The 26605-nt window shown below is 39.9% G+C and overlaps 1 protein-coding gene across 1 annotated transcript in view; it reads left to right on the top strand.

Annotated features, from left to right (window-relative positions):
- Positions 1-26320, top strand: part of OSTF1 (osteoclast stimulating factor 1) — a 56094-nt gene extending 29774 nt beyond the window's left edge. Inside the window, exons 3-10 of the mRNA XM_055311211.1 lie at positions 4614-4664; positions 7346-7409; positions 9101-9154; positions 11939-12046; positions 13028-13077; positions 16164-16242; positions 19569-19667; positions 25792-26320. Of these exons, the coding sequence (XP_055167186.1) occupies positions 4614-4664; positions 7346-7409; positions 9101-9154; positions 11939-12046; positions 13028-13077; positions 16164-16242; positions 19569-19667; positions 25792-25850 (564 nt within the window). The 3' untranslated portion in view covers positions 25851-26320. The remainder of the gene's footprint in view (positions 1-4613; positions 4665-7345; positions 7410-9100; positions 9155-11938; positions 12047-13027; positions 13078-16163; positions 16243-19568; positions 19668-25791) is intronic.
- The last annotated feature ends 285 nt before the right edge of the window (positions 26321-26605 follow it).

The raw sequence follows: 26605 nt of genomic DNA, 5'->3' as shown, positions 1-26605 counted from the left end.
TAAAATCTTTAAGATAAAAAATACTTCCTTTTCCATAGAGACTCTCTGATTAACCCAGCAAAGAGCTAAGTTTCCTCCTCTAAACATCCACATTTGGCATTTCAGTCCTGCTCCCTGTATCAGTACTTAGGAGGCCAGCAGAAACACAGGGCTGTTCAGAGCTGGCCATGGTTTTAGGACCCACTCTGCCTCTATGGCATCTATGTGACTTGGGAAATTTGGGAATGCCCTAACCTCTTTGCCTCAGCATGTTCCTTTGTAAAAGTAAGAGTAATAATCTCATAGGGTTTTAGTGCAAATTAGGTGAGATTGTGTGAAGCTGCTATTACTATTAGGAGGGCTAGTGGTTGCTGTATTCAGAGACATTTAGCAAATAGTTTTGAAGGGTTGACATACTGATTATTTTAATTTACCTTCAGTTCTTCCCTAGGATGGACTCTCTCTACTACTTTTTAAAAATCTTCATTGTAATTGAATGCACAGAAGAAAATAGATATTTAGTTCATTAGGTTTTTTGAAGAGTCTGTATTTAAAATGCTGTTTTAATATCCCTGCTCCCAAGGATCCTTGGCTGTGGGAGCATTGCTGCTAATTCATCCAGGATGTATGGTGGTTAGTAATGAGTACCCCCACGCCCACTGCCCCCACATTCTGCACCTGCCCACCTCCCCTCAATCCAGATATTAAAGGAGAGGTGGCTGGCTGGGCAAGTAGCCTCTGGCTCCCATGGGCCTTTCTGACTGCTTTAAGTTCCTCTGCTGGACCAGTTATTCAATATTTTGAATCTCATCCCAGAGCTAGTTTAGTTTTACATTCTTTTTCTGAATAAGAATTTCTGTTGGAGAATGCAGGAAGCTTAGTTTGTCTCTCTCCTCCATCTCTTCCAGTAGCCATGCCTGGAGGGATGGATGTACCCTGGTATATCCTAAACTGACCTGGCCTCCTCAAGATGATTGGGGCCAGACAAGATGGAAGGGCTGAGCTGGGTCCAGCTTCTACTCTTCTGTCCTCCGGCAGTAGGCAGAGCAATGCCCAGCATCAATCTCAGTGATCCACGGAATGAGCAGTTTCTCACTCCGGGTTCTTCCTGCCATCCCATTTTTCTTCTGTCTTGCTTGAAGACAGGATAGTCCTGGCACCACCTGTGCCTGTTTGGTTCTTAATTCTTGCCCAACCCCTGGTCTAATAAAGCCTCCCACAGAGATCTGGCTGGACTGGATAGACCAGTGTCAAGTTGCCCTGATAGAAAGGGAACAGCATTTTCTGTGTGCTGGCGGTGTATTGGTTTCTGTTGGAACAGCAGCAGGACCCTGCTCTGTTGTGTCATGTTTCCATGCTTACTAGGTTTGTAGCACTCTGTGTACAGGCAGGAACCCTAGAATCAGATTCCAAAAGCTGAAGTGAGAGCCCAACCCTGCCACTCACTAACTGTGATTTGTGGCACGTTCTTCAAATCACTCTAAGGCTAGTTATGAAATGGAGATGAAACCCATGTTTCAGCCCTGCCCTAATGGGTTGTTTTAAGGATTGAATGAGGTGAAGCATGCTTTGAAAGAATAAGGTGCTTCTTGGTTTTGTCATACTGCATCAAGTGGGAATGGGAGTAAGGGTGAACCACAGATACTTTCCATAGCCACCATCTTTTAACCTGGTCATGATACCATGATGACTAGTACTGGCTATGCATGACCCTTTATAAGGGAGAAAGTATAGGTGCTGGTAAAGACTCCAGGGTCTAGAAAGAAAGAAAAAAAAGAAAGAAAGAAAGAAAGAAAGAAAGAAAGAAAGAAAGAAAGAAAGAAAGAAAGAAAGAAAGAAAGAAAAAAGAAAAAAGAAAAGATTCCAGAGTCTTAACTGTCGTGGTTCAAGTCTGGTGTCGACCACATACCTGTTCTGTGGCCTTGGACAAGCTTCTTGCCTCCAATATGATGAAAAGAGTACCACCCACTTCATGGTGTTGTGAGTGTCCATAACCTAGCGCCTGGCACTAAATAGTACTATAAAGTGGTAAATAAAAACATCCTTGGAAAATTTGATTTTTAAAAATCTTTTTATTAATTCTTGGGTTTCCAGGTTGATAAATCTGTAAAGTTTCACCAGTATGTTGTAGTTTCTCCAAAGTTTTTTGTAAAATATGTATCTTCATAAACTAACAAAACGAGAATGCCTTGGGAATTGTGTGTTACCAAAAATATATGAAACAGGAATGAGAATATATATTACCAAGTTTGTACTCATCGCTCCAGCATTCCAGTGGCCAACAATTTGCTTGTGCTGATACCTTGTGGTTCTTCAAGGAGAGAGGAAAAGAAGAATGCGGTTGAAAACCAAACAACAAATGAGAAATAAAGTGCTTACTTGATTGTGTCACTGTTTTCCCACTTCTGTTCCATGAATGCGATGCCAGGAATGTAAAAGTAGACCCTCATCAAATCATTTACATTAAGTGCCCTGCACATGGTTTCTTAATGGAAAGTGTGAATATTGTGGGTAAAATCTATTTAAATTTTAAAATCATGAAAATGACCTTGTCTATACTGCCACCAACAGTGTGAGGAATTTGGTAGACCACCTCCTGGGATAGGTTAGGAAAAACTGCCCCTAGTTCCTTTGGAAGAAGATATTTTATGGGGAATTGCCTTGTCTGGGAGCTATTGATTAAAAAGAGAAAAAACTGTTCACTTCCCTTTCTCCGGGGAAAAAATAGTGAGGTCTTTCTTTTTCCTGACTGAAATCGACCGCCTCTTGTTCTTCTCTCAGCTGAAAACAAGTCTCACCTAATAGGTGGCTTGTGGCAGACACCAGTGTTTGAATGGCAGCCATTATTTTAAAAACCAAAACAGCACTGAGAAGTGTTGAAATGACTGTATTTAGTAACATGTTCCAAATGATGCGTTTTACCAAACCGCAAAACACGAGAATCACTTAAAAGAAAATTAAGAGTCTTAACTGTTCTTGGCTTTTTATTGCTTTCAAATTGCTTTTATTTTTATTTTATTTAATTTTTGTTGCCTTTTAAATAATTGAGGTAAAAGGTCACATAACATAAAATTAACCATTTTAAAGGGAACAGTTCAGTGACATTTAGTATATTCACAATGTTGTGAATTGTGAAATGTGACAACCCCCACTTTCCGGTTCCAAAACGTTTTCGTCTTCCTAAAAAGAAATCCTATACTCATTAGGTACTTACTTTCCATTATTGGGGGTTTATACCTTTTTTTTTTTTTTTTTTTTTTTTTTAATGAGAAGGTCTCATCACAGGGATTTTTGTATTTGTGCTTTTTTGAAGCTGTTTGTTCAGTACTTTTTCCCCCCCCCCCAAACATGCCTTTTTGGTTCAAGGGTGAATGAACTTAATACATGTAGAAATTTAGGCAAACTTGACTTGTGATTTTAGAAGGAGGTCAACACCATAGGTAGAGATGATCCTTAACTTTCACGAAAGTGCCCTTGTTAGACATTAGTGGGCAAGGATAGTTCTTGGGAAGGTACAGGTAAGAATGGGCTTTGGATGGCTCTAAGACTAGAGAGATCTCATCAAGATATTGTACTCTTTCAAACTCTAAGAAACTCAGAGTCCCTCCAGAAAAATGCCAAGCTTTCACATATGTTCTGTTTTCTTTACTTCTTTACATTCTACTTCATTCTCTCCTCCTAACCCTTATTACCATCTCAAATGGTGTTAAAATTGCCAGCAAAGGCCAACCTTCCTGTTACAGTAATGACCACTGTATTTAAGATAGCTGGGGTGCTTGGTTGACCTTGTGTCTCCTTTCTGGCCTCTCTGGGAGAGATCCGGTTTGCAACAGGATCACTAAAGGAAATAGTTTGTATCCACAATCACTTTCTGTACTCATCATATTTTGGTAGCATATTGATCACAGATCAGCAAAATATGATAGAGATAGAGAGAGCTTCCTGAGTGGCTCAGTCAGTTAAGTGGTTGCCTTTGGCTCAGGTCATGATCCCAGGGCTCCCTGCTCAATGAAGAGTCTGCTTCTCCCTCTTCCTCTGCCCCTTTCCCCTACTCATGCTATCTCTTTCTCTTTCTCAAATAAATAAAATCTTAAAAAAAATATGATAAAGATTAGAGAAGATCATAGAGGACTTTTTTTGCCCTAAATGCCTATTTCAAATAATATTAAAACCTATGTCATTGAGTCTACATAGGTTTAACTAATTTTGCATAGCTTGTGCTGTGTGTACTAAGTCGACTCAATAAATCAATCATAAATGCAACAAATGCTTCAGAAAGTACCTTTTAAAAGAACTCAGCCATTTTTTTCTGTCATTAACTATCATTTGGTAATTTTTATGTTTGAATGCATAATACACCTAAGTATTTATGTATGTGGTTGCCTAAATCATGGTATATATATTTCTTCATTTATATTCAGGAGGAAATAGTTATAATAAAGATCAGCTTTGAAACATTAGTTTGTCAGTAATGTTTCATTATGGGCTCCGTGTATAGATTTAAGTATCTAAGTACCACATTGTCTATAAAATACTTTAGGATTTGAAACTCACATAATGATTAGCATAATCCTAATATTCTAATTCATGAAAAAATCACATGAAGTCAAACTGTATATATTTTTTTCTTTCAGCCAGATGAATTGTACTTTGAGGAAGGTGATATCATCTACATTACTGACATGGTAAGCCCAGCAAATACTACATGTGACCTAATGGTGCATAAGACTGGTGTAGCTGCAATATTGTACACTATTTAAATGTTTATCTGTATAGAAATACATATGCCCAGGTTTGTTCATCTTAGCACAATTTGTAATAAAATTTGATGTAGCCCTTATGTTGACCTATAGGAAAATAGTTGAATAAACCTCAGTATATTCACAAGTAGAGTATGATACAGCTATCTAAAAAGGAATGAGGAATATCTCTAAAGTAATTTAAGTGAAGTAATTAAGTGAAAAGTAAGTAAGTGAGTAATTAAGTGAAAAAAGGTGAGGTGAAAAAAATGTGGACAGTATGCCTTACTTAAGAGAGGTGATATGTATAACTGTTTTCTTTAGTCTAAAACAAAAAAGCCAAAGGAGGAATCATAAAATCACACTTAAAAAATAGTTTCTTGTATATGAGGGAAGGGACATAGGGTAGAGGGAACATGAAATATAGAGTTTTTAAAAATTACCCATTGCTTTGGAGCTCGCCTTTGGAGTCATGTAAACTTTTGCATAACTCTAAAATTAAATTAAATGGCAAAAAACAATCCCTGAAATTTAAAAGCAGAATGAATCAAATGAAGTTAATTATACCTCAGGTAATTGGCATAACCGCACAGAAAGGAACCATTCCAAGTGACCTTAAAACTCAGCAGTTCGCCTGAGCATCTCCAGTAGAACATACAGGAAGGATAAAAATGACTGGCAACAAAATCACTGTTTTTAATCATGATCTTGTAGTAGAAGCATTGGCATTGCTGTTCTGAGATTGTTACATGTGTATTGTGGTCTAGAGCAAATGAGTCATTCGGTCAGTGATACTGAAAATTGGGATTTTCAGCCTGCAAGAAAAAATAAAAGATCTTACACAGATGTAAGATCAATGCGGTTAAGTAAAAACCCTGCAGCTCTGCATCTGTATTGCTAGTGTGTTGTATTTTATCTAAAATCAAATAAAAACACATCCTGCTCTGTCCTTTGAAAAGGCCTAGAAAAAAAATGACCAACCCAGTAAGAATATGTTATTTTGCATTGAAAGGAACAAGGCTCTTTTGAGAAATACCTGTTACCAGTTTGGGGGCAGCAGAGGTGCAAGATAATCCAGGACACTGTGTTATTGTTATTAGAAGCAAGGAAGCCTCCAAAGACAAGGATCACAGTAGCAGGACGGAAGGAAGTTGATGAGGCTGCCACTAGTCAAAGATAGGACAATTTGAGCAGACAAGTAGGGGAACAGTCCTCAAGGATTGAAACACATTTACCATATTTAAATTCATGAGCTGCCAATGATACTTCAAAAACCCAAGCATCATTCTTCACCCTGAGAGGATGTTACGGAACCAACTTTTTATTCTGACAATAAAAAGTCAGTTGAGGAAAATGATTAGTGTTGATCCTCCCATTTCTCTATGAACTTCAGTTGAGGAAAATGATTAGTGTTGATTCTCCCATTTCTCTATGAACTTCATCTCTGAATAACCTGAGAGTTGATGAGGGAAACTTTTTCTTTAAAGAGATATTCCAATTGATTAAATGATAAAGGAATGATAGAATGTCATCATTTTACAACCGTCAGGAAACAATGGATCCAGTTTATGCTCAGTGGCTAACTATCATTACAAAAAGAGACCATGAGACTTTAATGTGTCTCCCTGATGGAAGAAAGCAATACTACCTATAAGATAGTCTTGTCCAAAAAACTGAATCTGATTCTAATTAAGCCTCTAGAACTAAACAACTAATTGATAGGCAATTTGGGGAACAGAGGGAGACATTTTTGGTAACACAGAGATGCAACAGGCCAAATCCCCACTGTTTGAAACTCAGCAGAACAAAAAACTGGTTTCTTTCACAAGTGTATTTATAAAGGAGTGGAAAAAAAAAAAAAAGGAGACCTATAGACTAAGAGACCAAAGAGGAAAATCAGTCGATCATATTGGATGGCCCTTATTTGGATTTTAAATTGTAGGACAACTAGAAAACTTGAATATTAATGTAGATATTTGATGATATTAGGAAATTAATAAAATGAATTTTAAGCTCTGATAATGGTTTTATGTCTTTGGGAAAAATCCTTATCTTTCAGAAATACATACTGAGATATGTACAGGTGAAGTAATATAATATCTACAGTTTATTTCAAAATACTCTGAAGGGGAGGCAAGCCATAGGTTAGATGTATGAAAACAATTGGCCGTGGGTATTTATGCGGGTGGGAGATGAGGTTATGTATGTTCATTACACTGTTGTTCTTACTTTTTATAGGTTTGAATTTTTCTAACATAATGTTTCCCCCAAAATGAAGCTAAAATAAAGAGATCTTTAGAAAAAAAAATCTTGAAGCTAAGAGAAATTAGACTGAACAAAAAATTCTACAGACTGCTTAAATGTCATTGTTTTTTTTCCATTTTGTATGTCTCTCTGATTTGTGTGATGAAGTATATTGTATTTGTTGCAGGCCGATATGTGTATATTTGTACTTTAATGATAAGGGGAATGGACATTTGTAACTAGGGGGTGAGGAGGCTTGATGGTTGTGACTAGGGCCGATGGACATTCCGTAGAACAGGTGTATTCTATGAGCCAGATGGTTTTAAAAGTGATTGAATGTAAACTGGATATGGTGCCACTTAATTTAACTCTTTTTTCACTAGAGTGATACCAATTGGTGGAAAGGCACCTCCAAAGGCAGAACTGGACTAATCCCAAGCAACTATGGTAAGCATGGCTGAGGTGGCTTTTACTTCGCCTCTCCTTTGTGTACTTTCAATTATCTGGTTCCTGAAGTCTTTCTGCTTGCTGCTGTGGCTGAGAAATCAATGAAGTCATTGCCAGTGTAGGACATTTTGTACTCTGTGAATCTCTCGTTAATAAAACAGGATTGGACACTGGAGGCACTTGAACTTGATTCTTCGGCTTAAGAAAATGCATTATAGCACTTATGATAGAACCCAAGGTTTCCAGGGAAATGCTTATGGCTTTACTCTGTCCAACTCTTAGAATTTTTTTTTCCCTTTTCTTTTGCTGTTAAACCAAATCTCAGATTGTTTCTTAGTCTAGTCCTTTCTTTTGTGATGAAGTGACCTTGCCTTGTTAATTTATGTCTGGAGCAGTTATGTTCATTAAATGAGTATCAGGGCAGTTTGAGGAGCATGAGTAGTGAGATACAGCCCCTGACATGAAGCCACTTCTAGTTGCAAGAGGGAGAAACAGACTGAGTACTTCTGTAGAAAAGAGGAAAAAAAAATAGGAAAGTCCAAAGAGCACAGAACTGGTAAACAGGGTTTTAATCCTTTCTCTTCCACTTCTTAATCACAAGGGACTTTAGTGAAGGCACTTAACCACTGTCCCTGGGACTGTTTCCCCATCTGTGTAATGAGAGGTTTACTTTCAATCATTTCCAAGATCCCTTTTGACTTCAGCATTAGATGAATCCCTAGACCAAGAGGGCTGGCATTGGGCTGCCAGTTCCACACCCTGGCACAGAACTTAGAACATTTCCAGGAAGGTACTGCAAAGTTCCTAGGGGAGCAGTGAGGGGGAGGGGAAGGGAGAGAAGTGAAAGCCGAGGTCTGGGACCCAACACAGGGGCCCCACTTGCCCTGGTCTAAAGGTGATACCATTCTGGGTTAAAGAAGGCCTGAAACATTTCTACATTCCTCTAACCTTTGAAATCCGGAGCATACCTCTACCATGCAGTGCATTTCCAGCCAGTCATAGATACTGACCATGTCAAATATTCCTCTGTTGCTTTGGGTCTCCCACAGCCAAGAGAGAGTCCAGTTCCAGCTCTTTATGAAAGTGGGAGGGGGTAGGGCTGAAGTCTATTTTGAACCACGGTCTTCATGTGATCATTCCTGTCGATTCTGGGACAGCAAAGAACACTCCTTAGGGGCAGGTAGGTTTGCTGATTACTCTTCGTAAACACGGGAAGCAAACTGTCTCCCCCTCCTGCGTGCCCCCCACATGCACACACACGAGGGACACAGAATTCTTTTCAGCCATCTTCTAACTAGGGTGTTTTTACAGAATGTAGAAATGAGCATCGAATGTTTTCTTTTGCATTTTTGTGACTAAGTTTATGACACACTTGGCTGTACCGGTATGTAGGCCATGGATGTTTGTTTTTGCTTATACTTCCAGTTAATTACCGTGTTTGGTTTTTGTTTATATTTCCAGTTAATTGCCGTGGTGTTGCCTTATTGCTTAGCTTGGTTTTATTTTGCAAATAATTCAGCTCCTTTTAAAGCAGGAAACGTTAGTTTGATTTTCTGCTATTTTCTCGGATCCACATTAAGAGGGATGCTCTATGGTGGGAGGCCCTGGGAGCCGGGGACCACGGAGTGGCTGCAGCGGGTCCTTCGGTTCCTTCTCAACATCGGGTTCGCTCTTTTTTGTTTTCAATCTAGTGGCCGAGCAGGCGGAATCCATCGACAATCCATTGCATGAAGCTGCAAAAAGAGGTAGGTGTGGTTGTGTTTCATTGAGGGACACAGTGGAGTCAAGCACACAGATTCTGATTACACAGTTTGATGACTTTTGATTCGTGTATATACCCACATAACGGACACCTAGATCAAGATCTAGCACATTTCTGTTGTCCCAGCAAGTTCCCATTTCCTGGTAAACACCCCCGCCTGAGAGGCAGTCTCTCTCTCTCTCTTTTTTTTTTTTATTGGAGTTTGATTTGCCAACATACAGCATAATACCCAGTGCTCATCCCGTCAATTGCCCCCCTCCGTGCCCGTCACCCAGTCACCCCAACCCCCCGCCCACCTCCCCTTCTACCACTCCTTGTTTGTTTCCCAGAGTTAGGAGTCTGAGAGGCAATCTCTGTTCTGCCTTCTATCACCCTAGAGAGATAAAATGTTATTTAAAAAATTGGGGCGGGGGGAGCACCCGGGTGGCTCAGTGGTTGAGCATCTGCTTGGGCTCAGGGTCGTGATCCGGGGTTCTGGGATTGAGTCCTGCATAAGGCTCCCTGCAGGGAGCCTGCTTCCCCCTCTGCCTGTGTCTCTGCCTCTCTGTGTGTGTGTCTCATGAATAAATAAATAAAATGTTTTTTAAAAATATAAATAAAATTAAAAAAAAATTTCCTTCAGTAATCTCAACACAGTGTGGGTCTTGAAACCACAACCCTGGGATCAAGAGTCAGTCCAATGAGCCAGGCAGGCTGATTTTCATTTTTTTTTAAAGATTTTATTTATTCATGAGAAAGAGAGAGAGAGAGAGAGAGAGAGAGGCAGAGATACAGGCAAAGTGAGAAACAGGCTTCATGCAGGGAGCCCGACGTGGGACTCGACCCATGGTCTCCAGGATCACACCCTGGATTTGATTGAAGGCAGCACTAAACTGTTGAGCCACCCGGGCTGCCCTGATTTTCATTTTTGAAATGTCAGCCACCAACACTTTTGAGTCCTTTACTTAGCCTGTGCTCAGTGGCAGGTGGAAAGGTGTTGTCTGTGACTCCCTGAGCTCCAAGTCTGGCGGGGGAGAGATGTGTGTAACAGATCATTACAGGATGGTGTCAGAAGAACAGCAACTGAAGTCTGTTTAAGTTAAGCAGGCTGTAGAGGCTGCAATGAGGAACTGGAAGGCAGGAGGGTGGAGCCTTCTTGTGGGTGTAGCATTTAGGAGAGTGTTGTAGTAATGCAAGTGAGTGGGATGCGGGTGAAACTGCGGAGGGAGAGAGCAACAGGGACCGGCCTTGTACATGGGACTTTATCCTGTACATTAGTGGTTTTCCACCGGGGGTAATTCCTCCTTCAAACCCTGGGATATTTGGCAGTGCCTGGAGACACTTTGACTGTCATGACTTGGGGATGCTACTGGCACCTTTTGGGTTGTAAATGCTGGGGACATACAATGGTACCCAGGTCTGCCCCGCAACAAAGAATTCTTCAGCCCTGCTGCTGCCAATAGGGCTGCTGTTGAGAAACCCTACTATGGACACAGGGAGTTTTTATAAGGCCTCAAGGAGGTCTCTTTCATTCTATTCCAGATCTTTTTGAAACATGAATGTGCAAAAGGAAACTACTGGTTGAGAATTGTGCATAAGTAGAACTACTAAGCTGACATTTAAAAAACTAATATTTTTCTGTATGTTAAATAACTGGAATTTAAATAAAGACTTGAAACTAAAAAACAAAGTGATTTGTGAACTAGATATTTAGACATTAGCCAGAGGGTTTTATTTATTTTTTTTAAATTTTTTTATTTATTTATGATAGTCACATACAGAGAGAGAGAGAGAGAGAGAGAGGCAGAGACACAAGCAGAGGGAGAAGCGGGCTCCATGCACCGGGAGCCCGACGTGGGACTCGATCCCGGGTCTCCAGGATCGCGCCCTGGGCCAAAGGCAGGCTCTAAACCGCTGTGCCACCCTGGGATCCCAGCCAGAGGGTTTTAAATTGGTAGTTACATTTTAACATATGAGGAAGTTATTTAGTGTTTATTTCCTTATTTTCTTATAAGATCTGAAAATACATTTTAATATGAAAATGAGTAGTATCTACTTGTTCTTAGGTTTGACTCTTTTTTCCCTAATTTCCAGGATTTCACAAAGGAAAAAGTTCCATGTATGTGCATTATACAGAGTAAGACAACCATAAGTAGGCTCATTTAGGCAACTCTTCCCTTTAACTGACCATTAGAGACTGATGTTGTACAAGCCACAGAGCTTACTTGTATCTCGTCAGTGACATACACAGTGATCAGCTGTATGTGGGCCAGGCCGTGGATACCATAGACTGAATGTTTCCATTTGCTCAAGGTTCAGATATTGAAAGCTAACCCCAGATCAGTGGTGTTTGGAGGTGATTAGCTTATGAGGGCTCTGCCCTCATGAATAGAACCAGTAGAGACCCGGGAGAGCTCTCCTGCTCTTTCTGTCCAGGGGGTGGAAACAGTGTCTGTGAACTGGGAAGCAGGCTCTTACCAGGCATTGAATCTGCTGGCGCCTTGATTCTGGACTTGCCAGAACTGTGACGAATAATTCTTCCCCTCCACCGGCCTCCTCCACCCCCACTCCAAGTTGTTGTTAATGCTTTTCATTAATAAACTGGAAGTGAAAATGCACCATAATGAATGCATTACTGGGCAGGTCTTAATTTCAGACTTGCTGACTAATCCATTCTAGATGGAAATTTATAGAGGGTGAAATTGATTTAAAAGCAAAACCAAAACAACAACAACAAAAAAACCCAAGCCCTTTTTCTTGTGTTCTTATAAATGCATGATGTTTTCAGGCAACCTGAGCTGGTTGAGAGAATGTCTGGACAACCGAGTCGGCGTTAATGGCTTAGACAAAGCTGGAAGTACTGCCCTGTACTGGGCCTGCCATGGGGGGCATAAAGGTACTGCCTTCTGTTTGCTATCTCATCAATGTCCACGCTACTGAAAATGTGCTTCACGCAGAGGAGCTGGAGTTATGGAAATGAAAAGAAATTATTCTGCTTAAATCCTTTAGAACATTGGCCAAAAGCCTTGTTCCTGGAAGGTCTGTGAAACAGTAGGTAGAATGCTTACTGCATGGACCTCTCTCACTTGAAAGACTGGAAACTTCACTTCCTCTCTCAGGCTTGGAAGGGTTAGAGAAAAACAATAGTCATGTAAAAACAAATCCCACAATCTAATCTTACAAAAAGAAAGAAAGGGGCAAAAGTGACCCTTCTACTTAGTTTTTCCCAAGATACGCTTGCACAATTTATATTCTAAGTTGAATGCATGCTGGTGGATTCCAGGGAAAGACAGCATTTGCTTAAGTTAATGATGGAGTTGGTGACCTTCTCAGTTATAATCAATATGAGAGTGGAATTTCTGGGTCTGTTTCAGCCCGACCAAAAAAAATCTGCCACACCTGCTCTCTTTCTCCCTCTCCCAACAACAACAACAACAACAACATCACACACACACACACACACACACACACACACACACACAATAAACAAAACGATCAGAAACAGAGCACCCAGCAGATTAAATAGCATAGCTAACGGAAAGTTGATGGCTGTTTCCCAAAGAAGCCGATCTTATGTTAGCTGATAAACGCACATTAGTTAAATGAATATACAGTATCATCATGAACAGTGAACATAGAGATATTTCTACAATGGTTGCCATGTCAAAATGTGAAAGCCAAATTATTTGAAAACAACTATTCCCTACATAATTCTACTTTTTACATTCTTAAGTCTTGTATTTACATATATTTAAAAAATTTTATTAGAATTTTCTTGATTCTTCTAAAGAATCCTCTTGTTTGAAGCTGTTGTGCCTCATTTTGTCAGCCTTTTCCTTTTCATTCTTAAAAAATATCTTTCCTGTTTGATTTTCAGACATAGTGGAAATGCTGTTTACTCAACCAAACATTGAACTGAACCAACAGGTAAGATCAATTAGGCAGAAGTCTGTGGTCACATCACATACCTGCCTAATTCTCAGGGAGCAGCGTATGGGCATGCAAAGTCCTGTCTCTGTGTCTTGAACTGACACTGATTCCCATTCAGTATCTTTCATACAATTTTTAACCAAAACACTACAAACGCACAGTTAAAAAGTTACTGTTGCACCGAAATCCAAATTATATAAAGCCCCAAATGCCTACCATACTTCTTCTTTCTCACTTACTACTTTGGGTTATTGGCTCTCTCGTCTTGCCTTCATGTTACTAAGGAAGATGCTTATGGAGCTGTCCCCTAGGTCATCTTCATAAATGTTTCGGTGTCCTGTCTGAAGGCATAAGCTTATTGATTGCCCCTACTGTGATATCCCAGCACCCAAGCTTTGTTCCTCTGATTGTCCCCTACATATCATATCATAGTTTCTGGTTATCTTACCCTACAATGGCTTACAAATATTAGGGCTATTTAAATATTGCTCACTGCTTGTGTCACTTTTGTTTCTGTACTTAGTGGCTTTTATTTAGCTGATTTTGGGTTTTGTGTCTCACTAGACACTTCCACACTGTTTGCCGTTCTCTTGATATACTTTTTCCAAAATGTTTAAGATAACTGCTTTCTTCCTCACCCCCCCCCCCCCAACCCCCTGAATGGTACTGGTACTTCCAAAGCCCTCATTCTCATTCTCTGATCTGAGTGGCTTGGTCTCTGCTGCCTTTGCTCCCTTCCTGTGGGAAGCCTTACTTTCATCTCCTTCCTGTGGTGTGTCTCCACTTTTCTGGATCCTGTACATTGCCTTCCTTTTGTTGTAGAACATCTCCAAGTAGATTGCTAAGAAAGGGGACCTAGGGGATGATTATTTGGCTGACAGAATTCAAGGTTGAAAATGATTTCCCTTAGAATTTTGCAGGTAGGGCTCTAGGATGTTCAGTATTTAGAATTGCTTTTGAGAGATTTGATGCCATTTTGATTCCCATTCTTTTGTGTATGGTCTGCTTTTTCTCTTGCTCAGAATTTGTCACTCTGTCCATGGTGTTCTAGTATTTCACAACGATGTGCATTAGAGTTGGTCTCTTCCCGGTAATGATGGTGGACTCTTTCAAGCTGGAAAAATATTGTTTCTTGTTTCTTTTCTAATTTTTACTACCCATTGTCTTTGTTCTTTGGTTCTGGAATGCCCGTTAGTAGTTAGGTTGGACCTCTTACATTGAGCCTCCAGTTATTTTAGTTTTCCTCAGAGATTTTTTTACCTTTATGTTTTATCTTGGTTACTTTTTTTAATTCCTCAGTGTCCTCAGTGTCATGTAAGGTTTCTGTTGCTATGTAATGAAGAACCACAAACATAGCAGCTTAAAACAACACCCATTTGCCTATTTTCTGTAGACCAGAGTTCTGGGTGCTGAACAGGTGGGCTCTCTGCTCAGGGTCTCCCAGGCTGGAATAAAGGCATTAGCTGGATTGGGTTCTCATCTGGAGCTCAGATCCTATTCCAGGCTCACTCAGGTTGCTGGGAGGATTGAGTTTCTTTCTCCTGTAGTGCTGTGGACCTCAGCTTTCCGAGATCACCCCTCTCCATAGACATTTCACAACATGGTTGTTTGCTTTCTTCTTTAAGGCCCATAGGAGATTGTGTCTCTGACACTGTACCTTTGGGAAAAGGTCCACCTGCTTAGGTCAGGCCCACCTGGTATAAGCTCTCTTTTGATGAACTCAGTATCATCTGATTAGAAACCTAATTACGGGAGTGATATCCTATTTTTTTTAAGATTTTATTTATTTATTCATGAGAGAGAGAGAGAGGCAGAGACACAGGCAGAGGGAGAAGCAGGCTCCATGCCGGGAGCCCAACGTGGGACTCGATCCTGGGACTCCAGGATCGTGCCCTGGGTCAAAGGCAGGTGCTAAACCGCTGAGGCACCCCGGGATCCCCAGTGATATCCTATTATATTAATTAGTCTCACCCATACTCAAGGTGGAGGAATTCGACGGGGTGGATCCCAGGGGGCAGGGATCTCGGGCACCATCTTAGAGTTCTGTCTGCTATAAGCTCTTTCTTTTACTCTGATTATTACTTTTAGGTAGCATCTTTTCTTGTTCCATTGTGCTCTTTCATGTTATATCTCAGATATGTTAATTACAGCTTTTTAAAATGTTTTCTGCCATTCACTGTACTGTGTTTTTTCCCTCAGAGATCCATTAACTTTGTCTTGATCTTTTCTCAAATAATGGAGGCTTTCCTCAAATACCTAGTATCTTTGTCCATTCACAATGGAAGTATGGTGGAAATTGTGCATGCTTATGGGGCTTACCGACTGTTGCGGTTTCTATAGGGTGAAGTAAGGTCCTGGCTGTTTGGGTGATACCCAGATGAGTATGAGTACCCTCTCCCTCTTCCACATGGGGAGCTATTTGGCAGCACCAGAGAACTGTTTTTGAGCCTCCTGCCTGGGCATAGATGCTAGACTGCACACACTGGGGCAGTGGGGCAGGTAAAGGCTGCTTGCTGCTCAGTCTGTAAGTTTCCAGGCTCACCCACTACTTTTAGCTCCTGGCCTTGCTGCCACCTTCCCTTATAGCTCTGAGTTCATGAGCTTGGAGACAAGCCAGTTCATTTTTCTCAGGATAATGCTGCCATCTGCACTGGGTCACCTGGCAGCAAGGAGAGAGGAAGGTGATCTAATTACTTTCATAAACACTTTCACCTAGTACTCTTGTTTTCACTCCCACACCTCATGCCTGCTCCGGCGTCTCCAGGGATCCCTAATTCCTAATTCATGCTAGCTTTCTGCAGGGATAGATCTGCTTGCTTCCTCCTGTTGTCTCCCTGTGCAGGCATCTGCATTTCCACTGGTTCTCTGCCAAGTTGGTTTCTAATCCTCAGAGATTTTCCTATTCCCTCACCCCAAATGACTCTTCTGTCGTCTCTTGAGTCTCCTTTCTTGCTTTGGGATTTTACATGATTTCTTAAGTTGTTTTCATTGTAGGTTTACTTAGAGTAAACCTAAATTCATGCATATTATCAATCCAGTCTTATTTTAAAAAAATGCTTCTTTCTCTTTTTAAATCACCGTAGAACAAGTTGGGAGACACAGCTTTGCATGCTGCTGCCTGGAAGGGTTATGCAGATATTGTCCAGTTGCTTCTGGAGAAAGGTAAAGCATGTGCCCAGTTTATCTGGCCTTTACTTACCCTAGAAAAACAGGCTACATTCATTTATATTATTTGAAATAGTAGGAAGAATAACAGGCTTTGTATTTTGAAAATGGGATTTTAATGTCCACTGTGTTTGTATCATAGAGTTGTTACAATAAGATGAAACTACGGTATTTGGGGTGATTTGTGTTAAGTTTTTAGTTTTATTTTTTATTTTTATTTATTTTTAAGTTTTTAGTTTTAAATTAAAAGTTTGGTAAGCTTTAAGATTACATATGTTACTTTCAGTATGAGTTTATTGTATATTTCTGCAAGATTAAAGGGCCTTAGAAGAAAGGCATGCGTGTATATGTGCAAGTGTGTGCACACGCGTGCAGAGAAGATCCTATCTCAGAAGGCTGTATGGGTAAAAGTTGCTGAGGTCGCTATTCACACAGAAAAGTTTCAATAGAGAAGAAAGAAAGCTGTGATTATAATGTCCTCCTTTGAGCCGAGCAGGTACTAGATATAGGAAGAATGAGAAGATACCTTGATTCTCTATTTTTGTACAAGTCAGAGGGGACTGAAATTATGGACCATCCATCCATCCATCCATCCATCCATCCATCCATCCATCCATCCATCCATTTGTCCTGCAAATATTAATGAACACTTATGGAGGGCCAGGCATATCCCCCATACCGTACCCTGGTCTAGAAGGCTATAACATAAGTTGTTTGATTCTTGAGGTCTCATAAGGGTGCACTGTCATTAGGGATCTTTGAGCAGTGTTATGAGATACATGAGAGGAAGTGTTATTGATTTAAAGTATGTGGATGAGGGATCCCTGGGTGGCGCAGCGGTTTGGCGCCTGCCTTTGGCCCAGGGCGCGATCCTAGAGACCTGGGATCGAATCCCACGTCGGGCTCCTGGTGAATGGAGCCTGCTTCTCCCTCTGCCTATGTCTCTGCCTCTCTCTCTCTGTGTGTGTGTGTGTGACTATCATAAATAAATAAAAATTTAAAAAAATAAAAAAAATAAAAAAAAAGTATGTGGATGATATAAACCTCAAGTATAAAAGAAGACACAGCATGGGGATCACTCTAGTGCCCCCTCAAGATTATGCTGAGAACTGTGTCATCTGTGCGGGCAGCCACTAAACCGCTCCTGCTGCTGAGACCTTGAAATGAGCCTAGTCTCACCTGAGATGTGCTATAAGTGTAAAATGTACATCAGATGTCAAAGACTTAGTGAAAAAAGATGTAAAGCATCACAGTTTATGTTGGTTGTATGACAGAGCGGTACCACTGTGGATACGCTGGATTAAAGAAAATATATTATTAAAATGAATTCCAGTTTTCGAAAATGTGGCCACTAGAACGTTTAAAATGACATATATGGCTCACATTGTGTTTCTCTTGGGTAGCACGAGTTGAGAGGGACACAGGAAATGATTGTTTCTTCTCTTGCATTGCTGGCTCTGAACATTTCCTGTCCTGGCAGAAATCACATATATGAGTTCTAAAGTGTAATTTAATGTAAGATATGATTAGTTACAAAACCCTTAACAAAACTCTTAACCCTCAGGGATCTTTTTTTTTACCTGGAGCACAGTGAGAGAATGAGGTTTGATTGTTGTTGTTTTTTTTAATTTTCTTTTAAATTTTTATTTATTTATGATAGTCACACAGAGAGCGAGAGAGAGAGAGGCAGAGACATAGGCAGAGGGAGAAGCAGGCTCCATGCACCGGGAGCCCAACGTGGGATTCGATCCCGGGTCTCCAGGATCGCGCCCTGGGCCAAAGGCAGGCGCCAAACTGCTGCGCCACCCAGGGATCCCGGTTTGATTGTTTTTTTAATATTTTATTTATTTATTTGAGAGAGAGAGAGAAAGCAAAGAGAGAGAATGAATGGGAAGGAGAGGGAGAAGCAGGCTCTCCGCTGAGCAGGGAACCCAACACGACACACGACTCAATCCCAGGACCTTGGGATCATGACCTGAGCTGAAGACAGACTTTAACCCACTGAGCCATCCTGGCGCCCGAAGAATGAAGTTTCTATAGACCCTTAGCTACGAGTAGATCTAAATCTGCTCAGGAGGGAGATTTTTATACACAATCGCCATATTCCTAATTAAAGATGCCATACTTTCTTAACTCAGTATTTTTGTGCCTGTGAATTTCATTGCATTTATTTTTTGTTTATGGAAGAGGATGTGGTTACAGAGAAAATGGCACTCTCATATATTGTGGCAGGGGGTGTAAATTGGTAAAGCCTTCTTGAAAAGCAATCTGACAATAGTTAGGAGAATTAAAAATGTACATATCCTTTCATTCCAGCATCACTTCTAGAAAACTTCAGAAAGATGCTGTTCAAGGAGGTTTACAATATGGTTTGTGATAAAGGAACAGCTTCAGTGCTCCTCAGTAGGGGGGTGGTTAAGTAAATTTTGCATTGTCCACAATGTTGAATACTTACAGATATTTAAATAGATGGAATTATAAGGATATGTACCATGAGGGAATGAGTACCAGTATGGATTTGTTGGGTTAAAAAAAATCAATTTACAGACCAAAGTATGTGATACAACTATGTATGTATATGCATATATACATGCATCTGTGAATGCATTCATGCACCTAAGGAGATAGGATTGATGCCCATTTGCTGGGAATGGCTTCCTGTGGACAAGCGGGAAGAAGGGAAGGAAGGGTGAGTTAGGGGATGAAATGGGACATATGCTTCTGTTCAGCATACTTCTATATTTTTGAATCTTTATCAATGAAAATGCACTCATGAATTCTGATGTAATTTTTACCACAGTGAAGACAAGGGGGAAAAAAAGCAAATGAAGATGGGGCTGCAGGAACCATGGATTGCCTCTAGGTTTTATTGTGTTACTCTTCTGCTAATTTGCACAGGAGTATACTTACAGATATAAAATATTAATCCTCTCAGGCGTAACCCACGTGGTCTTTTCTCAAGAAGCAAAGGTTGTAGTAAATTTAATCTCCAAAAATTGGTGCCAAGACACATTGGAGTCTAATTGACTTAAGATTCACCTTGGGGATAGTAAGCTCCCTGCTAAAAAGTCACATGCAGTATTCTGAGGACTTGAAAGGAGAGGCTATATTTTAATTGTGCCCAATTAATTATCAGGAGTGCTGCTGCAAGCTCCCTGATTCAAGATGCCAAATGTGCTTTTACTGTTCTGAAAAAGCTTACTTTGGGGCCAGAATGGTTCTCTAGTAAGTTTGGCCAAAAGTTATTAGTTTTGGTGGAAAGAAGATTGCTATTCGAGGTTCTTTAGAAACACCTGATGTGGTTTTCTTGTTTTGGGGGTAAGGTGCAAGAACAGACTTAAGAAACAACGAGAAGAAGCTGGCCCTGGACATGGCTACAAATGCCGCCTGTGCATCTCTCCTGAAAAAGAAACAGGGGACAGGTATTTGGTTTCAATCCTTTTTCCTCTGGGTGCCATCATGACCAAGGATTATTATCTTAGAACTGAACACAAATGCTTCTTGGTAAACTCTTTGTGTGGTTCTAAAGTTAGGTTTTATCTCCTTGGTCTAATTTGGAACGTTCACCATAGAAGTAACTTTCATGCACACAAGTTGAAGAGACATCAACATTTTAGTATTTTATATATGTTTCCTTTGTACCTTACAATCAAATTGTAATCACCTTGGTTTCCATTAGAGTTCTTATCAGAGAGCCATGGTCTCCATATCCTCATTTCCTAGGTTCTTATGAGTGGTTACCTCTAAATATTTTTTCAATTAAGCACTGAAGGGCTCCGTGATTATATTTGGTTTCTATTTTAATTGAGAATATCAGTAAACTGTAATCAGAATTATTCTAGACTTGGTAAACAGTTTGATGATTATTTATAGGCTGGGGTGGTTTTTAAAGGCAAAGTTTAGGTCTACATTCTTAGAGACAAAAATATCTGTTGGTGTGGGAGAATAGTTCTGAAAGAAAAAAATTAAAGGTTTGTGTGGTTGTTTTTGAAAAGGTGTTAAAGAAAAGGTGTAAAACGCATTTGCATCCTTCGTGGTTACTATTCAGAGATTGGCCATTTATTGAACCTCTCAGTACATAACTCAGTACTTAACCCCCTTTAAGCTTTCTTCTCATTCCTCTCTCTGGTCTCTCCCTTTTCTTTTCTTTCTTTTCGATTCGATTCGATTCGATTCTATTCTATTCTATTCTATTCTATTCTATTCTATTCTATTTCTCTTTCTTTTTTTAAAGATTTTATTTATCCATGAGAGACACACAGGGAGAGGCAGAGACACAGGTGGAGGGAGAAGCAGGCTCCCTCCAGGGAACCCAATGTGTGACTCATCCCAGGACCCCGGGATCATGACCTGAGCCGGAGGCAGACGCTCAACCACTGAGCCACCCAGGCGTCCCTGGTCTCTCCCTTTCATCCACTATCAGCCTCCTGGCCCATAGGAACCCAGAGGTAGAAAAAAGAAAAGTAAAAGATGATTTGGTTGGAAGGCACATTCAGTCTCCCCGCCCCCCCACCCCTCACTTCTCAAGCCTTATTCTACTTTTATCTTATGTTTGGCACTCTAATCTCACTTTGAAGAATAAGCCAATGATTGATACATCTTTTCCACCATTTTCTAGACTGGAACCACTATAATGGAGAATTCAATTTTCACAAGTCTTTATTTAGCATTGCTACTCATCATTCCAACCCTTTTTAGTATTGCGTTAGAGTCTAAAGTTTAGACCAATCCGTGTTGGTGGAGAATCACCAAAACAACTTTTGAGACATTTCCAGTATAGAGAGGCTAAGTGCATTTGTTTCTATATTAATATCACTCTCAGAGTTCTGAACTTGTGTAATGAGATACTGATTTTTGTTTTCATCATTTGAATCACGCTCCCATTAATTTTTGAACCCTTGGAAAGCTTTTCTCTTCCTTAACTGAGTACCCTTTGTTTTATGAAAAGAGGCAATGTTATCTTGCCCCATAGCCCAATTCCAGCAGAGGCAACAAAATAAAGTCAGTCTTCTGTTTCCTGCTTTAGTCAATCAAAAATAGCAAACAGTCCCCCTCTCTTCATGACTCACCAAGGGAGCTTCCCAGAATTATCCTCCATGTCCATCACCAAATTCTCATCTTAGCCTTCCTCACGAATCTGCTTTTCCTTTGATTCTTTACCCAAGGTAGGTATTTATTTTAGATTTTTATTTCTTTTAGCTTCAGTTCAGATAGAGTGTAAACCATTAAACCATTAAGCCGCTTGGGTTCCTTAACTGTTTAAGCTGTGAATGCTCCTGGCAGAGCTGGTGTTTCTTTCTTTTTTTTTTTTTTTTTTTAGAGCTGGTGTTTCTTGAAAGTATTTACTCATGCACAGGTGGATTGAGGGTCTGCTAAGTGAGTGAGAAAGTACTTATCAGCTGAGTGGTGCTCCCCATCAATCCTACATTTTGATTGAGAAGCCATATATGCAGATCTGAGGGAGTGATACCTCTACTAGGCATGTACCTTCTCCTGCTTGCTGCCTTGGTTGGTTCAGGAAGTTGGACTATGGCCTAACTTCCTTTTTCTGCCACTGACTTCCTGGTGCTATGTGGGTACTTTCAGAATGCCCTAACTGTGGAGTAAGACTTCTTATGAGCTACAGATTATCAGACTCTCATGGGTACTATAAGCTTGATTGTGATAGACAAGGAAAATACCACAGTTGCTTCGGACCCCAGAGAGCTGGACCTAGAAGCCTCCATGTGAGCAGCAGGAGCTGGGGCAGGCAGGTGGCAAACTGCTCCCCCCCCCGACCTTTCTGCAGTCTTTGTAGAATAGGATTGGGAGGCAGTTCTCTTTTTCTCTGTTCACGCCAAGTGTCTTTAGTCTACTTTCCTAAATTCGTATTGATTTAATAATGGACCCATTCATTAACGAGGTAATCTGGGGGCCTGGCACACAGAGCCAAGAAATGAATTTTCATAATTCAGTTTTCACATTACCTCTTCTTGTCTTTTTTTCTTGCTTCATGCCTGCAATCATCCAGTAAAAAGTTTCAATTTGTATTGTGATCCCAGTTGGAATTGGAGTTGAGTATTGGGCTATGTATAGCTAATTGCCAGCACAAACTCTGCCCTGGAAAAAGTATATTCTGATGTTGCCCACCTTTAAAAGTACACCTTTTTTTTTTAAGATTTTATTTATTTATTCATGAGAAACACACAGAGAGAGGCAGAGACATACATAGGCAGAGGGAGAAGCAGGCTCCCTGTGAGGAGCCTGATGTGGGACTCCATCCTAGGACCTCGGGATCTCGACCTAAGCCAAAGGCAGACACTCAACCACTGAGCCACCCAGGCATCCCTCGGATTTTTGATAGAGAAAAAATAAGTCATATTTTGTGTTACCTTGAAGGGTAACTTGGGGATATAAGTGTGGGGCCAGGGTTCAGCCCCACCTTCAACTCTTTAAATCCTTTTTTCCAGATTTTACAAATTGGGGTATACTTTATATTAAGTAAACATATAAATCCTAAGTTTATCATCTTGCTTTTTCTTTTCTTTTCTTTTCTTTTCTTTTCTTTTCTTTTCTTTTCTTTTCCTTTCTTTTCTTTTTCTTTTTCTTTTTCTTTTTCTTTTTCTTTTTCTTTTTTTTTAATCTGTGCTTGTACCTGTTTGCCACAACTCAGATCAAGGTAGATCCATACTCCAGAAGCCCCTCTCCATATCTTCCCCTTCTCTCACCATAGACCGGTTTTGCCTATGCTTGAACTTGATATTAATGGAATAAAACAGTATGTACTTTTTCTAAAAAGATTTTATTTATTTATTTAGAGAGCAAGAGAGCATGTGAGAGAGCGAGCACGTGGGGGCGGGGTGGGACAGAGGGAGAGGGAGAAGCAGACTCCCACTGAGCAGGGAGCCCCACATGGGGCCAGCATGTACTTTCTTGAGTCTGACTTCTTTTCACTTAATATGGAATGCTATGTCTATGAGATATTTCTAGGTTTCTGTGTCTGCCTTTCCACTATTTATCATTCGTTTAACTGCTGGTGCTTGATTTGGAATGTGCCAATTGAGGTCAGTGACACTGAGAAATGGAAGTGAGGTAGGGAGAAGGGGATGCACTGCTAGGAGATACATTACCATGTGATGGCCGCCACCCAAGATGGGTTGTGAAGAGAGATAGCTCCTCAGATCTTGGCCACATGAGAGGTTTCCAGAGAAACTACTTGAGAGCAAGCAATCCATGAAAGGAATGAAGGTGAAAGAATTTATTTGCCTGGTTCACACCTGTCTCATGACTTCTTATCAGTAAAGTTTGCACCATGGTGAGCCATCTTCTGCTAACAGGATAAACGAGCTTGAAATAAAGGGCAGAAGTAACCATTGAAGGAAAAAAACATCTCAAATGGGCAAAACATAGGATTGTAGCAGCAGAGTAGGGTAGGAAAGAGCTTTGTTATTATCTTTTGGTCTTTAGCTTGAAAAAGTGCTTTTCCCAAGTTTACAGTGAGTCACGAAGTTGGTGTGTGTGTGGATCCAACAAAGTATATTCCACCCAGATCTCCAGAACTTCTGATTAAGGAGGATGGAGACGAATACAGACAACCTGTAGAATTCTAGTAGTTTGGAAGCTGGTGTGAAATCATTGAATTTTGCCTCTGTCCGGCTTATATCTGCTTGTTTTTTCATCTTTCCTTCTTACAAAAAAATAAATCTGTCTCTACCTCCTTTGTACCAGCTCTCTCCTGTCCCTTCCTTTTTCTCAATATTTTCCTAAATTTGTAAAGAAAATGAGTGAAAAAAAACTACAGTATCATTAGCATACCTAAAATTAATAATTCCTTCATATCATTGTATAACCTTGACATTGTCTAACATTTGCCATACACATTTGTTTATACTTTGTTTACTTAATAATCTGTTTGCTTAATTTGTTTATAGTTGAAGTCAGGGTCTGAAGAAAATCAGGCTCTTAGTGGGAGATATGTCTCTTAAATCATCTTTTCTCCCTCTTTTGTTAGCCTGGCAATTACTTATTAAGGAAGCTGGGTCAGTTTTCCTGACTTTCCCAGTCTAGACATTGCATATACGCACCCTCTGGTGTTGTTTGTCATGTTCCTCTCTCCTCTGTATTTTTGTCAACTGGTGTTAAATCTCGATTAGATTTTACATTTTATCTGTCTAAGGGGTAGAGGGAATAATACGTCATGAAGAAAGCTGTGTTGTTTCATCAGAGGCACATAATATCTATTGCTTGTCCTCTGACGTTAGCATTCATTGATGATCATTGTGTAGATCCATTGTTTCACCAACAGTTGTAAAACAAGTGATACTCAAATTCTGTCATTCCTTTCTCAGTTATCAGATGGGACATTCTATAAAAAAAAATTTCTTCATCCATGGTTTGATTACTCAGAGTTAATAGTTTATGGAGTAGGGGCAGAAATAGAGGCTTGATTTTTGTCTTTGTTAGTGAGTTTTTGAAATAAGGTACTGATTCCCTATTGTTCTCTAAAGAGGACTAGTGAATTCTCTTTGCTGTGTGTTGAAATATTTGCTGTGTTGCAATCCACTGTATTTAGTACCCTTACTGATAGCTCCTCTTTGGCTAGTGGAGGAGGTCCCTTCAGGTTGGATCTTGAATCTTTTTAATATGACGTTCTCTTTGATGGCGCCCTTGTTGTATGGCATGACGAACGGTTCCACTTAGCATCTTTTACATTTTTGTGCCCCAGACTTGGCATCAGTCATGTCTCCAGTAAGTGTGGGGAGATAGTATTTAGAGACCATGATAACATACATTTTTGAGCTCTAGCAGTGGTTCTCCTTGCATTTCAATTTTCCACCTAAAATTATACCTCGTTGTAACCTGTTGCTTTATAAGCATTTAACTAGACAGTTGAAGAGGTGAGCAGTTAAAGATCAGATAACCCTGTTCAAGCCTGATTTAACATATGGTGGGGTTTGGTTCTTTCTATTTCAAACATACATACATACATACATACATTTATTTATTTCATTCTTTTGCTCCTGAGCCTACTTTATCTGTGCTTTTAAAAATAAAAGTGAAGCTGCTTTTTCCTTTTCCTTTTTTCATTCTCTTCCTTTTCCTTTTTTCCCTTCATTAGTTATCTTTCTGCCCAGTGACATTGCCTTCAGGTAAGGCCACAGACTGTCGTCTGTCTGACCAAAGCCATGTGTATGCACTTGTCATTGGGAGAGGAGGTTGGAAGTACAGTTGTCAGAGTGAAGGGGCTTCCTGTGTGTTCCATGCTGACCATGGTGCATGTTGCTGGTTGCATTTTGGGCGAGATAGATTCATGGTACCTTAGCACTATGTGCTTTATTTTTTCGCATGTCTAAAGAAAGTGCAGGGAGCTGTATTTGTCAACCTCTCTGGCAGCAAAAATTGAGCAGTTAGGCAGGAAAGCAAAAGTTGAAAAAGATCTGCGGGGGATGTACAGTCTCTGGGTCTGAGGAAAGATTACAGTTTCTTGAGCTATCAGGAGCTTTGAAAGTGAAAAATATCTGAGCAATTTGTAATTTCTCTGTTTTGTTTTTCCCCCATTCTACTTAGATGCTGTTCGAACATTAAGCAATGCCGAGGAGTATCTTGATGATGAAGACTCAGATTAATTCCCTTCTGGAGCTTTGAGATTAAAACTTCTGTTGCTTTTGCATTCCAAAACCTTTGTCTTTGCCAGAAGAGTGTTGGTAACTGTTTGGTTTTGTTTGGTTTTGTTTTTAAAGTCTATATGAATATGGAAGTATTGCACTATGTTTGAATAGACCGTGTAAATGGGTAGGTTTTCACCTTCAGTTTGCCAATAAGTGACTGGATACTTTGCTGTATAAAGTATGTTTTTGTTCACCAGAGTAGAACAAGAAGAGATTATTTCTATTTATCAAGTTAAAGGAATTTTAAGAATTTTTTTCTTTAAAAAAATCAGAATTTTTTTGTTTTGTTTTCTTAAAGTTCTTTACCTCAAGGATTGAAATATTTTGAATGGATTTTTCAAGGGGGAAACGCTTGTTAAAATAATGAACCAAAAGACTTAGAAAATCGTCAGCTGTTCTGACAAAAATAAACATTTTAAGAGACTGTATTTCCTTTGTCTGTTTTTGTGGTATCAGTATTTGCTGGTAAATAAAGCTTTTTATATTTATATTTAGGTAAAGGCTGATTTTATTTTTTAAGTCATGTTTCACATTTGTTAGCACAAAGGAATCGTAATAGCCAAATTTCTGCTCACTGTATATATTTGCTTTGATTAAACTCAAGATAATAATCATTGAGAAGATATATTTATAATAATATGTATAACATTAGTAATTATTAGACTTTCAGTGGTATTTCTCAGGTTATACTTAGTATGAAGAAATCCAGCAAC

The sequence above is a fragment of the Nyctereutes procyonoides genome, unplaced genomic scaffold (assembly GCF_905146905.1).
Source record: "Nyctereutes procyonoides isolate TBG_1078 unplaced genomic scaffold, NYPRO_anot_genome, whole genome shotgun sequence".
Taxonomy (NCBI): Eukaryota; Metazoa; Chordata; class Mammalia; order Carnivora; family Canidae; genus Nyctereutes; species Nyctereutes procyonoides.
Note: the sequence above shows the minus strand (reverse complement) of the source record. Positions and strands in the feature narration are given on the sequence as shown.